The following is a 15,015-nucleotide window of genomic DNA, read 5'->3' on the forward strand; positions in this document are numbered from 1 at the left end:
TACAAAAAATGAATTACTTATAATTTATTACTTTTTTGAGGAATGAGTGGGTAATTTCTTGATTGTAATAGGAATAATTTTATTACTTTTGAGGAGTAATTCTAATGTTGCCAACATTACTTTTGGGTGTTACTGGGGGGGAGAGCAGGGGAAGTCTTCTGCTCCTCTGATTCATGGATGGAAACCATATTCCTCAAACTGGGCTTCTGCATATTGTCGCTCTAACCTCGTGTTCTGTGGGTGTTTAGGAGGTGACAAGGGTAGAGATCAAGATGGGGTGGAGTGGAGAAAATAATTATTTTTTAAAATGGACAGTGGTGGTGAAGGATGGAGTGGAGGGAGAAACTAGCCAGAGGGCAAGGAAGTGGATGAAGGAGGAAAAGGAGGTAGCAGCAGAATGGAGATAAAGAACTGTGGAAGTGAGAGACAACCACATGTGTATGTGTGAATACTGTGTTTGCACTTGGCACGCGAGGTAGCCTCCGCCACCCTCCCTTGCTACTTTGGTGCATTTGCAGTGTTTAAACTTTTTGCACCCCAGGAGCAATTGTTTGCTTGGATGGATGTGCCGTAGTTGGTGGCAGGGCAGGGCACAGGAGGCTGGTTGAGTGAGTGAGAGTGAGAGTGAGTGGGGGGGTTTGTACTTGGTTTGATGTGCAAAGATCTGAGTGGTGGCCTCTTCCTCCCACTCCGCCTCCCTTACCAGCAGAGAGACTGCAACTGCTATCTTACGGATTGGACCATTGGTCTCACCTGAAGGGTGATTTTCCTATGAGTCCGGACATCACAGCGGGTATTAGCTCCACCTATTGTGCGAAGGCAAGAATGTCTTTGAAGTCAAGACTAGGGGCGTCAGGCCCCTCCCACTCTCCAGTTCATTCGCAGCGAGTCTAAGGAGAGATATCTAAAAATACAAGAACAAGGCCAACAGGCCTGGCAGCAGGAAAATAACACAATAGTACCATGCATAGTAACATGACTCCAACATAGCGGTATAACAGAACTAGAAGTCTTGACTTCACTTTTAAATTTAAATATAATAGCGTAACAGTAATATAGAACACATTAGAAAATATATAGTCATCCTCCAACTGGGAGGGTCGTGATGTCCGGACTCATAGGAAAATCACCCTTCAGGTGAGACCAATGGTCCATTTTCCCTATGAGTCCGGCCATCACAGCGGGATGTACCAAAGCAGCCCATACAGGGTGGGACCGGATGCTAATCCTCATTAAGAACCTGTTGCAACACTCATCTGCCAAAAGATGTGTCAGCAGTGGCATAGCGATCAATTTTATAATGCCTTATAAACGAGTGTGGGGTAGACCAGACTGCAGCCCTACAAATATCGGCAACAGGACCATTAGTGGGAAAAGCAGCCGAAGTGGCAGCTGACCTGGTAGAATGAGCCGTTATACTAGCTGGAACTAACAGCTTCAGAGACTCATATGCTAAAGTAATACATGCCCTCTACCAACGGGATAAGGTAGGATTGGATACTTTATGCCCCATAAACCTTGGATGAAAGGATACAAACAGAGACTCCGTTCATCGAATCTCTTGGGTCCTAGACAGGTAGGTCTTGAGAGCCCTCCAGACATCTAACGAACGCCAAGACTTCTCGAGAGAATAGGTAGGATTCGGGCAAAAGGAAGGCAAAACAATGTCCTGGTTGCAATGAAAAACTGAATCGACCTTGGGACAAAAGGAAGGATCAGTCTTCAGCACAACAGAGTCCTTATGGAAGACGCAGAGGTGTCGAGCAGAAGACAATGCGCCCAACTCTGAAATGCGTCTGGCAGATGTGATTGCGATCAGAAACAAGACCTTGAAGGACAGCATACGTAGGGGCACAGTCCTGATGGGTTCAAACGCAGGGCGTTGCAAAGCCTGCAGAACTTTCGGCAAACTCCATGAGGGAAACCGATGGACAACAGCCGGAGAGTGAAGGGCGACTCCCCCCAAAAAAGTTTGATGAACGGATGTGAGGAAATAGGAGCTCCAGGGGAGGACACTGAGAGAATGGACGACAGAGTGGACACATGTCAACGTAGAGTGTTGGGTCGAAGTCCCATCATAAAGCCGCTATGGAGAAATTGCAGCACCTGATGCACAGTGGCGGGATGGATCATGGTGGTGGGACTGACACCACTTGGAGAAAGCCACCCAGGTATGTTGATAAATACGAGTAGTGGATGGTCTTCTCGAGGCCAAAATAATATCAATCACAGCGTCAGACAGTCCAGCTGACCTCAAATGTCCCCGTTCAAACGCCACGCTGTTAGATTGAGCCAAGTAGGGTCCTGGTGCAGTACTGGACCCTGGGATAGGAGGTCTGGCCTGATTGGAAGTGTCCAAGGATCCATCATCGACATTGCCAGAAGATCTGAGAACCACGGTCGGCGTGGCCAAAATGGTGCTATCAGAACCAGCTGTGCCCTCTCGGCTCACGCCTTCCTCAAGGTTTTGGCTAACAATGGTATGGGAGGAAAGGCGTACAAGAGACCGTCTGGCTACGGTATTGTCAGAGCATCCATTGCTTCCGCTGTTGAATCCAGGTATCGGGCAAGGTACCTGGGAAGCTGGCAATTGCGACTGCAGGCAAACAGGTCGATTGAGCATTCGCCGAACCGACTCTGAAGGCGATGGAAAATGGCTGAGTGAAGTTTCCATTCCCCCGGAAACACCTGTTGTCTGCTGAGCCAGTCTGCTGTCACATTCCAAATCCGTCTGAGATGTTCTGCTTTCAGGGATTGTAGATGTTGTTCTGCACAGACGAAGGTGAGGGAGGGTAAGTCCTGCAGAGGACGAGACCTGGTGCCCCCCTGTCTGTTCAAATGTGATTTTACACGCGTGTTGTCCGTTCGAATGAGGACATGGTCCAAAGGGAACAGAGACTGAAAATGAATTAGAGCTAAATGTACAGCTTTTAGCTCCAGCCAGTTGATGCTTTGAGTCTGCTCCATGGTGGACCAAACCCCCTGAACGTACTGGGAGTTGCAGTGGGCTCCCCAGTCTATGAGGCTGGCATCTGTGGTTACAACAGATCTGTGTGGTTCTCTGAACGGCGTGCCCTTGGAGAGGTGTTGGGACCTCGTCCACCAGCGGAATGATAGGCGCAGTGCGGGGATCAAGCGAACTTTGCAATGGTTGGAGCTGGCAATGTCCTGTTGAAAGGGCAGTAAAGTCCATTGCAGATGCCGAGCGTGGGCTCGAGCCCATGGCACAATATGGATTGTAGAAATGAACATTCTGAGCGCCCTGGCTAGAAGCATGACGTCTGCTGATGTTTGTTACATCAGGGACCTTGCGATGCTTGTGATGGCAGTGATGCGATCTGGAGCCAGGAATACCATTGCCTGCAGGGTATCCAACATTGCCCCTAGATGTAGTAGGTGTTGGGTTGGTTAGAGATGGCTTTTGTCGACGTTGACAAGCCAGCCGTAGGTCTCTGCCCTGGAAGCGTCGGTTCCAGGAGCCCCTGGATGAATTGGGGTCATAGAATCTGACATTGTGGCCTCGTCCTCCTGGCCGCGTTCCTCGAAAGGCATGGTTAGTACGGAAGGAAGGAAAGCGCCTGGAAGGCCTATGGTCGATGTTCTGGACAATGGCCAGAACTGGTTTGTGGGCGTCTTTGGGATCAACCACCACTGCCTTTAGAGCTTCCTCACCGAAGAGTAACGATCCGGAGTAAGGAGACCTGGCCAGATTCATTCTGGCCGCTGAATCAGCCTGCCAGTGGCGAAGCCAGAGGGTCCCTCGAGCGACTAACTGAGCCGTCATGGCTCGTGCCCCCAAATGAGTGGCATCCAAGGTGGCATCGGGCACAAAAGCTGCTGTCTTACGCAACTGTACCAGTGACCTTCTGAGGGCGACAGGATCAGGGTTAGTGTCCTCTAGAAGACCATCCAGCCACATCATAGCTGCTCTGTAGAAAATGGAGGCTGAAGCGGAGGCACGCGTGGATAGGGCAGTGGCCTCGTGGTTTTTGCGGAGGGTGAAGTCTATTCGACGCTCAGTAGTGTCCTTTAGTTGGGATTCCCCTTCCCCGGGCAAAAGGGATCGTGAAACGAGGCGTGCGATTGGTTCGTCTATGCCAGGGGCGTGTAACTTGGTGGCAAAGTCCGGAGCTAGGGCGTAAAGCCTGTCAGCCAGGTTCTGGAAGTGGCGAGATTGAAATGGTTGAGCCCATTCTTCAGATACCAATTTGGCAATTGGGTCCGGCACCGGGATGTAGTGTTCAATAAGTGCAGGAGATTTGAGAACCTTGGCCCCTTTGATGGCTGGTGCGGAAGAAGTTGAAGGCGCAGTCTGTAGACCAAGGGTATTAACTACCCTGCGTGCCAGGGGCTGATAGTCTGAGGCATTAAACAAGCGATACGATGTATCCTCCTCATGATCTGAATCGTCGCTCCAGTCATCTCCTTCAACGTGGTCAGTGAAGGTTGACTCCTCCGCATACGAGGCTTCGTCAATACATCTGCCTCTGGCTATATCGAAGGGATTTGGTGAGCAGGAAGGATGAGCTTCATGACACGCACGTTGGTCCATGTTGAGTTGAGGTATGGCCGGAACTTGTGGTAGTGACTGCATTTGGGTGATAAATGCCAGCATGGCTTGAAGTTGGGAGAAGAAATCAGGGGACAGCTGCAGCCCGGTTGTGGCAGATGTTTGTGCCTGAGCCGGTATTGGAGCAGATGTTTGGGGCGGTAAAACGGAGGGAGGCTGGTTAGGTGAAAGCTGAGTGGAAAAGCCAGCAAAAACCTCCTCGTCAGAGAAAGTAGCAGGGGAATGAAGTATATCGTTTATGTGTGCCTGGGTTGCTGTGGTAGTGGTGGTGGTTGGCACAGAGGCATAGCGTGGCCGCTTTGGTTTGTTATGGCTGGAAATATGTTTTGTCTTAGCCATTACTTTAACATGCTTAGACTTAGTCACCTTGGAGTGTTGTGGCTGGGCTGTTTGTGACATGCCTGGCTGATCTGGCATCATATTGGCTGATTGCGACATGCCTGGCTGTTCTGCCATCTTATATTAACTTGGGTGCAGTACACTGCCACGGAGGGGGCAGGATGTAAAGACCCGAACTGGCACAGCGTACGACCACGGAGGGGGTAGAATACACTGGCAGATGGCTAAGTGCACTGCCACAGAGGGGGCAGAATGCACTGTGGTATCAGCGTTAGTATAATATAGGCTGTATTTTAGGTTTGGTACACGGCCACAGAGGGGGCAGGATGTACAAAATATAGTTCAGATTAGTGCTGTAGGCTGGATTTCAGGCGTGGTACACGGCCACAGAAGGAGCAGGATGTACTGAATATAATTCGGATTTAGTACAGGTCAGCCACTGATATTAAGGCTCCAGCCTTGATGATACTGAATATAATTCAAATTTATTACCAGTCAGCCACTGATATTAAAGCTCCAGCCTTGATAATACTGAATATAATTCAGATTTAGTACAAGTCAGCCACTGATATTAAAGCTCCAGCCTTGATAATACTGAATATAATTCAGATTTAGTACAAGTCAGTCACTGATATTAAAGCTCCAGCCATGATAATACTGAATATGATTCAGATTTAGTGCAAGTCAGCCACTGATATTAAAGCTCCAGCCTTGATAACACTGAATATAATTCAGATTTAGTACAGGTCAGCCACTGATATTAAAGCTCTAGCCTTGATAATACTGAATATAATTCAGTTAGTAGAAGTCAGCCACTGATATTAAAGCTCCAGCCTTGATGATATTGAATATAATTCAAATTTAGTACAAGTCAGCCACTGATATTAAAGCTCCAGCCTTGATAATACTGAATATAATTCAGATTTAGTGTAAGTCAGCCACTGATATTAAAGCTCCAGCCTTGATAACACTGAATATAATTCAGATTTAGTACAGGTCAGCCACTGATATTAAAGCTCTAGCCTTGATAATACTGAATATAATTCAGTTAGTAGAAGTCAGCCACTGATATTAAAGCTCCAGCCTTGATGATATTGAATATAATTCAAATTTAGTACAAGTCAGCCACTGATCTTAAAGCTCCAGCCTTGATAATACTGAATATAATTCAGATTTAGTACGAGTCAGCCACTGATATTAAAGCTCCAGTCTTGATAATACTGAATATAATTCAGATTTAGTACAGGTCAGCCACTGATTTAAAGCTCCAGCCTTGATGGTACTGAGTATAATTCAAATTTAGTACAAGTCAGCCACTGTATTAAAACTCCAGCCTTGATGATACAGTCACAGTAATTTTGTGTGTGAGGAAGCCCTGTGTAACTCTGTCTACAACACACAGACAACACACATACAGATAGCTTGCAGGGAAGGTATCCGATGGTTAATAAAGGGGTAACAAAAAAGGCGGGAAATTTGAATTCAACAAAAATGGCGGGAAAAAATGATCTAAAAATGGAGGAGAAAGACAGAGCAATGGCGGCCGTCTGGTAACAAACTGGGGGAAGGGTAGCTCAGCACAGCCTCGCAGGGGGAGCCGCGGGGCCGATAGCCGCACTAGCAGCTCCAAGAAAACCCCCAAGAAGAAAGAGCAGATAGAAGCCTGTGCGGGATAAGGCAGCAGTATGCAAGCCGCTGCTGCCGCCGGGAGCAGGACTCTCCGCGGCGAAATCAAAGTGCCGAGAGAAGCCTGTGAGGGATGAGGCAGCAGGAGGCAAGTCGCTGCCGCCGCCGGGAGCAGGGCTCTCCGCGGCGAAATTAAAGTTGCGGAGAGAGAGCCGGATCACCAGGCTCTAGGGAGGCAGAACCCCGGCAGGTAAAAAAAAAGGTTGGAAAAAAGGCAGGGAGCCGCAGCCGCAGGCTCCCGCCTGGGAGAGAACCGCAGCCGCGGTCTCTCCAAGGGCTCCACAGAGCGCGGCTTGAGACAGGGAAAAACCGTTACGGGAGAGAAAGAGCTGGATCTCCCGAAGCTCAAAACGGTCCTCAAACAAGCAAGAGAATAAACGAAAAATAAAAGGTTAAAGACCAATCAGGGAGAACCTCAGCCGCGGTCTCTGAGGAAAGAACCTCAAACAAGCAACAGAGATAAATGACATTTAAACACAAAGTAAACAAATACGAAAACAACTTAGCTAAATTCTACGCTATAGGATCTCAATGATAGGATTTCAATCTTGTTCGCAGGAAGGCAAGAATGAACTGGAGAGTGGGAGGGGCCTGACGCCCCTAGTCTTGACTTCAAAGACATTCTTGCCTTCGCACGATAGGTGGAGCTAATACCCGCTGTGATGGCCGGACTCATAGGGAAAAAAAAATATTTTATTCTACTACCTCTGTGTGTGTATTTTTAATGTTGTTTTAGGCTAGTTAGATATGCAGCAGCTAATACCAGCATCTTGTAGGCACTCTAATGGGCATTTCTGGTAAGTAACAACTGTAATTGTAGTGATTACTTTTGAGTAATGGTAATGTAATCTATTTCTTTTAGAACAATTGTAATTGTAATGGTAATTTATTCCTTTTTGGGGCCATGTAACATTAATTGTAATTTACTATTCCTTTTAAAAAATAATCTTCTAAGCTCTGCATATAAGACATGTTCTCTCTCCTTGTTCCGAGGCCCTTCTTGTTAACCCTTCTCCAGGGCCATTTCTCACAGTGTCCAGTTCTAGCTCCCAACACCTTCTGTGCATTAGCTTGAACCATGTTAATCAAACCAGGTGGTTAAGATGTATAATGGAATTGTGTCATTTCTGTTACCCCTTCTCCATATATTTTGAATGGGAAACATTGTGAAATCAGTGGCTATGCTCACATGTAACATTAAACCATGGTTTAGGATTATGTACATGAGCAGAGCTTGTGTGCTTCCCTTTCTCCTTTCTTCCTACACAACCAAAAATATTTCTTTACCAGTATATAATTTCACTTTCCCCTAATGTTGATGTTTTGTTGTCTGTAAACAAGGGATCATGGTTTATCACAAAATCTGGTTAAACAGGCCAATTTCATAACCCATGGTTTAAAGTTGGCTTGATTTGAAACCAACAAGAGTTTGTGATAAATAACAATCCCTGGTTTAGAGACAACAAATAGAGATTAGGGGGAAATTAAAGTGCTGGTGAAGTCCTACCAGCTGCATGGGAGGAGGAGAAAGTGAAGGATAGAGCATTCAGGCCTCAGGCTTTATTTAGTCTCTTTCTAGCTTTTCCATGTAGCATTAAACCATGGGTTAGCATTACATGTGAACTAGGCCAGTGTATGCCAAAGATACAACACAAGGAGCAAAGGAAAGAAGGAGAGGAGGATTCTATTAGCTAGTACTAGTGACATAGATATAGTTGTGACTCAGAAGTGCAAAGTGACCTTTTTCCATTATAAATTTCTTTGTGTGTTGCAAAATACCTCAAATGTGTTCCTGAGGCTAAGGCTCCAAATTTGCTTAAAATATTAGTTTAAGCAAAATCTAGTATCCACTAAGGATGTGTGAAACCTTACTAATAAATACTACAAGTCTTACTGAAGCTCTTTTTGGCGGCCCTTACAATTCTTCAGGGTTTTTGTTTTTTTTTAATGAGGAAGAACTCTCACATTTACTCTGAATTTTGCTTTAGGGGAATTTCAGTGGTAAATGCAGACATAACTTTTTAAAAAGTGGTTAACTCAGCTCACTTATCTAGGATTTAAATCTAGCTCATTAAGTGATAAACACCAGCATTCCATAGCAACAACACTGTCACTTTATGACCCCATTCTCTCAAGCATTTCTATGTACCTCTGGGGCCCAGTCCAGAGCTTGGAAAAGTTACTTTTTTGAACTACAACTCCCATCAGCCCCAGCCAGCATGGCCACTGGATTGGGCTGATGGGCGTTGTAGTTCAAAAAAGTAACTTTTCCAAGCTCTGCCCAAGACATAGACTGAAGAGTACATGATGCAGCATTTTTACTGAAGCTGAGCAGGTTTGATTGGGAGGCTATCTGAGGACACTATGTAAACTGCCCAGAACTCCCTGTATAAAATGTGGGTTATAAGTGTAATTAGTCAATACATTTTTAAAAAATGGCAAGAAGAGACTAGATCCATTGCAGTAGACTCTTTCCCCCTCAAGCAAACCTAAGGGATTTTATTTATTTATTTACTGCTTACATGTCAAACTCTTTGAAGAACTTGCAACATAATGCTGTTGACTATGGTTTTTGGATAGGGCCTATGATCCCTTCTTACACAATAAGGAATTTTCTTAGAAAAGCAAACTCTAAGATGATTTCCACATTTTGTGCTTGAGACACACTTGTTTATGGCTCAACATTTCTAAGCAAAATACAATCTGCTGAAGCTCAGGGGAATGGTCAGTCAATAGTGTTTTTAGTGCTTTTGTTTGCTGCCCTGGGCTCCTACTGGGAGGAAGGGCGGGATATAAATCTAATAAATACATAATTACAAACAAATAAATAGCTTAGTAAATTCTGTCATTTCATCTTTGTGATACTTGAAAAAGCTAGTACAGGATAATAGCAGATAAATACAGGATAATAGCAGAATATGATCTTCATGAGACATTTATCAGTCTTTGCTAAAGTGACATGAATCTGAATATGTAAATGAGCACATTGCAACATTCAATAAGAAACATGACGGAAGGAGAGTGGCAGTGCTCTTTTGACAAATGTTAGACCATTTTGAAATGAGAAAACTAAACAGTATATGAACTTAATAAAACTAATGTGAAATTGCTTTGCAAAAAGAGTGATAGAATTTTTTATTAATATAATATAGTTCTTCAAAATTGTTGTAGCTAACATTTCAGTAAATCTCAAAATGGAAATGTACTGCCCAAGTCGATCTTGACTTATGGAGACCCTACGAATAGGGGTTTCATGGTAAGCAGTATTCAGAGGTGGTTTACCATTGCCTTCTTCTGAGGCTGAGAGGCAGTGACTGGCCCATGGTCACCCAGTGAGCTTTGTGGCTGTGTGGGGATTCGAACCCTGGTCTCCCAGGTCATAGTCCAACACTCTGCTATGCCACACTGGCTCTCAGTAAATCTCAAACATATATATTATACTCAAAACAATATTAGCAGAATAAAATGTGAATTCCTATCTAATATTAAAAAAATGATTATTTAAATAAAACAAAAACATACCATACTCTAGGCTGCCAATAGCATAATAATAATAATGAACCCTCAACACTCTTTTGCTAAGTACACTTATCATGCCGAACTGGTGCAACCATGGATTGCACTTCAAAACATACATTAGGCAAAGCATAGTTTAGAGCCAATTGTTTGTTTCCATTTTCCATCTGCTGAATAGCCAATTTCCTTGTTTCATGATGCAGCAGTCTCTTGAGGTGAAGCTGTGGCCCACACTATGGTATTTCTAAGGTTTGTGAATTAAGACATAGTAGCAAACTACATTTGGCACAAACTGTGATTTGCAACAATGTACTTGTGTTTCTACAGTGATACTATTACAACTATACAGAACGGCAGTACTTACGGGAACTCTTCAGTAAAATTTTCACTAAGAGACAATCATGATGTAGCAATGTTTCCAAAAGCAAGTTCCAATTACAATATGGTTGGGATAAGAGCAGCTTGAGTTGACCCTGAGCTGCCATTTCTCTGGGTGATGGAGTCCTTTCAAAATGTAAGATAAAAGACAGAATAATGTATTTAATTTATCTACAAAATTAATAGCTTTAAAGTGCAGATGTAATGCTAACTCCTTTAAATGTCAATTCCTCCCAGATTACTCTGAAAATGCTTTCATGGTTGCTTACTTTAAAGCTGCTCAGGGAAGGAATTACATTTAATCTCAACTAGCTAAAAGCAAATTAACATTTGGTAGACTGCCAAATTTATAACTGATACAAAGTAACCTCACTTATCTCTTTCATTGGGGCCATGTTTGCTCTTGTTTCATGAGGCAAAAAATATTTTTAATGCCTGAATAAATTTGAGGCATTATATTTTAGTTCAGTGTTGTATTTTATTGTTTAGAATGCTTTTATAAAATATTTGAAATCATGTCCATGAAATGAATAAGAAAGAAACAAATAGAGGAAAGGAGAAAATATGATGAAAGCCAATAGGGACTCTATGATTAAGACAGAACTATAAAAATATATTTGGTAATATAAAAAAGATACATACAGTTAAGTCTGGTCGAGAAATGTTTATTGTAGCTAAAGGTCAGTGTTAAAAACTGGATCAGAGACTTGAATTACATGGCGTTCAGTAGAAATTACTGTGAAATGTTGGCAAATCTGTTTGGAGTATTAGGTGACTGGAGAGTACTGGACAGTTTACTTCATGGAGAATACTTGAGAACATTCCACCTTTAGTTATGTTCTATTACACGGCAGCAGATTCCATTTGGAAGTTTTCCCCATTGAAATGGAAAAAACTGTCATGATCTTGGGCAGTTCCAGTTTGTTTCAAATGAGATTTCAATTGTTTTCAGTGAGGTTTCAATTAGGCTTTCCAGTATGTTGTGCCCCTGCTAAGTTCTTCTCAAAGAAAAAGGGAAATAAATAAATAAGACTATTTGTCTTTGTCTTAGTCCAGTACTCTCTGATCCTAGTCCAGCACTCTAACCACTACGCTATACTGTCTCTCTTTGGCAGTTGTTGGAATCAAATATGCATCATGGATAATCTGATAGCTCTTTCATTATTTTTCATTAATAGGCAAATCCATTTGCAGGCATACCAGCACGCACATGCTACCCTTGATTTCATAGTTTTTGTCAGCGCTGATTGTAAACTCCCCCACCCCGGCTGCCATGCATCTGACAAAAAGGGCTCTCACTTCTTGACTGGAAAGAAGCTACAATGCAAATTGAAAAGTTATCCTGTGCTGAACTTTGCCTATGCTGAGACATGGAACACTATAGAAAGAAGTATATATTAAGGGTAAAGGCTACATATTAGCCAAGTTCTCTGTTGCATTTCCCAAAGTTTTCTACATTTCCATTTATTTAGATAATATTCAGGAAATGAATAGCTCTTCACAGTGCTACCATTATCTCTTTATATAATTAGATATCTAACACTATACAATTCAAAGCAACCTTTCTCTTCAATTGCTAAATGTAGAAAAAGGGAAGCCTTTGGACAGTTAGATAATTCAAATAATATCTAAAGCAACTTATGAATACTGGGGTTGAGAAAAAGCTCAATTATCACTGACCAGATGGGATGTTATTGCCTTTCAGTATTTGGCAATTCTTGGCTCTTAGAGCATAATGCAAATTAAAATGTACAGTTGATGTGATTCACTCAGAGGGAAAACAGAGTACTACAGACATTCCCTGCAGCCACTACGCTAGCACTAGCAAATGCACAGAAAAGTTTTACATTGGACATATGGAAAGGCATATGTTCTGTCATCCTCCAAGCTCATGTAGCTGTGAACACAAAGCTAGCCACATGAAGAGGCAAAAGGTGAACTATATATAAAATATGACACATATACATGTTTAATTCTGTAATAAGAAAAGAACAAGTGATGGTTTGCATCTGCCTCCATAAAACTACGGTAAAGGCCAGCTCATAGGATGCTACATGGAGAAGTTGTTGGCAACTTCATCACTTTCTTCATATCCTTTAGAGCAAGATGTGAATGCTTTTGCATGGTACCACTAAGCTGCACTGGAAGTAGAAGGAAATGACTACCAGCTCAATGCCAGTGGAAACTGCAGCACTGACACTAGGGCTAACTGGAACTCTATCTTCTTTCATACACACATGAGATCAACAGTGCTTAAGATAAGATCTTCAGTCACTAAATCAACATGGAAGTCAATTTCTGAAGGTGTTTATTTTGTTAAAATACAATTTAAACATTTAAAAATAAAAATAAAACTCAAACTAACTAATTTATGATGGCACGAACTTTTGTGGACTAGAACCCATTTTATCAGATGCATGGCGGCCGAGGTGGGGGAGTTTACAATCCATGCTGACAAAAAACATGAAATCAAGGGTAGCATGTGCGTGCTGGTATGCCTGCAAGTGGATTTGCCTGTTAATGAAAAATAATGAAAGAGCTACCAGATTATCTATGATGCATTATTGATTGCAACAGCTGCCAAAGAAAAACAGTGTAGTGTAGTGGTTAGAGTGCTGGACTAGGATCAGAGAGTACTGGACTAGGATCAGAGAGACCCTACTTCAAATCTTCACTTGGTCACAAAGCTTTCTATTTGATGTGAACCACCCTCTCAGCATAACCTATCTCGCAGGATTGCTGTACAAATAAAATTGGGTGGAGGGGAGAACTATGTATGCTGTCTTGAGATTCTGGAGGAAAGATGCAATAAAAAAATTAGTAAGTAAATAAATACACATTTGTTCAAGGCCAATTTTGAGCTGCATGAATACTACTTCCAGTGATACTGCAGGAAGCTTAACATATTTATAGGACTGTATCCAGCATTACACAAACTGAAGTCCGCTTGTGCAGTGCTTCCCACCCCATCCTCTATATTGTAACCCATGAGCATCCGCCCTCAAAGCCTCTCCTGAGGATCAGGTGAACTTCAGTAAAGGGTTAGAATGTAAACTTATGCCAGTGGAGTTCATGCAACACAGGATACAACTGATTGTTTTCTAGTCCATTAGGGTCAGGGAAAGAAGGAAGTGAAGACAAAGGCAAATTGGGAGGAAGCTTGTGTTGCTTACAATTTCTTTTTAAGTCAGTATTCTGTTTCAAATGATGCAGTATATTTGGAGAAAAGTGCTACATATGTTATACTGTTTGGAGATATGACATATTTTTATACATTTTTCTCATGTCAAAACAACATTTATGCTGTTTATTTAGTCCCATTTTATAAGCTTTGCCATATTATTCCTTTTATATTGACTCATATGTAATTTTAAAGACACGAGCCCTATTACAGCATTCGGTCTTTCATGTGATTAGAGAGTAGAGCCATGTTCACTGTGTCCCTGACCTCTTTGTAGAATCCTCAAGAAACAGCCCTGCCTTCCTCCACTAATTGGAGAAGGCATGAAGTAGGGAGCATGTCTACTTGAGTAGGTTTCCTACAAGATTAGGGTTCTAAATGACTGGGAGCTCACCCATATAGAACAGGTTTCCTGGTTTAGATCAAATGTGGCCCCTGCTCTCCCCCAATGTGATTTCAATTCTGCAAAGCGTTTAACACCTGAATAGGGTTATACTTGTTTTTATAATCGAGTTTACACACATATGCTGAACATATACTTGTTTTATAGTTTCCCCAAAGAATAGCCATTCAATTCAAAACACACTGGGCTTTAATAAACTGTCTCAAGTGCAGTTTTATATTTTTTTACTGTATTAGGATCTTCCATGGTACAAAAAAGTTACCTTGAAATAGAGACAGAGGAATTTAGGACAGCGGAAGCTAAACATTTACCTCCCCTCCCCCCAAAAAAGTAAGCATTAAAAATTATAACATTCGTTACCAATACCTCAGGTTACTGGGGAAGGGGACGACACAAAATAATGTGGGGAGCAATAACAATCCTGCAAAAATGGGTGTGGGAGGACTTTTGGTCCAAAGTTAGAAAAGGAATGACAGTACGGCTGATAGCATATGTTTCATATGTAAATTGTTGTTACACTTACTGAAACAGCAAGAAAATTATGCATTGCTTCTAAACATGCAGTAAGTTCTAAAAATACCAAATGAAGTCCAAATGAAGCTTAGTTTCATAGAATTATCTAGCTTCTCTAACTCACAGAGTTACCACTTCTTCAGATACAAATAAAGTTTTATGTATTATTCTAAAGTTTGGAGTCTGAATGTTAACACTAAAACAAGAATTGCATTAAGACTATAGTGGCCCTACATGCAATCTGAGTGATACAACTAGTATGAAAACATTTTATCTGAAATATATATTACAACTTATTGTAATAAACTGCATTGCTGTGCACTGCTGTTTTATTATTCTGATACTTTGCTTTTGTGATTTTATCTTTTGATTTTAATTGTATATTGTACTTACTTTAATTATGATATTTTTGTAACCCATTTGGCGAAG

The 15,015-nt window shown here is 42.3% G+C and overlaps 1 protein-coding gene across 1 annotated transcript in view; it reads right to left on the bottom strand.

Annotated features, from left to right (window-relative positions):
- KIAA0825 (KIAA0825 ortholog) overlaps positions 1-15,015 on the bottom strand; it is a 413,025-nt gene that overhangs the window by 229,884 nt on the left and 168,126 nt on the right. Inside the window, exon 13 of the mRNA XM_061622304.1 lies at positions 10,476-10,615. Within this exon, the coding sequence (XP_061478288.1) occupies positions 10,476-10,615 (140 nt within the window). The remainder of the gene's footprint in view (positions 1-10,475; positions 10,616-15,015) is intronic.

This window comes from Rhineura floridana, chromosome 1 (assembly GCF_030035675.1).
Source record: "Rhineura floridana isolate rRhiFlo1 chromosome 1, rRhiFlo1.hap2, whole genome shotgun sequence".
Taxonomy (NCBI): Eukaryota; Metazoa; Chordata; class Lepidosauria; order Squamata; family Rhineuridae; genus Rhineura; species Rhineura floridana.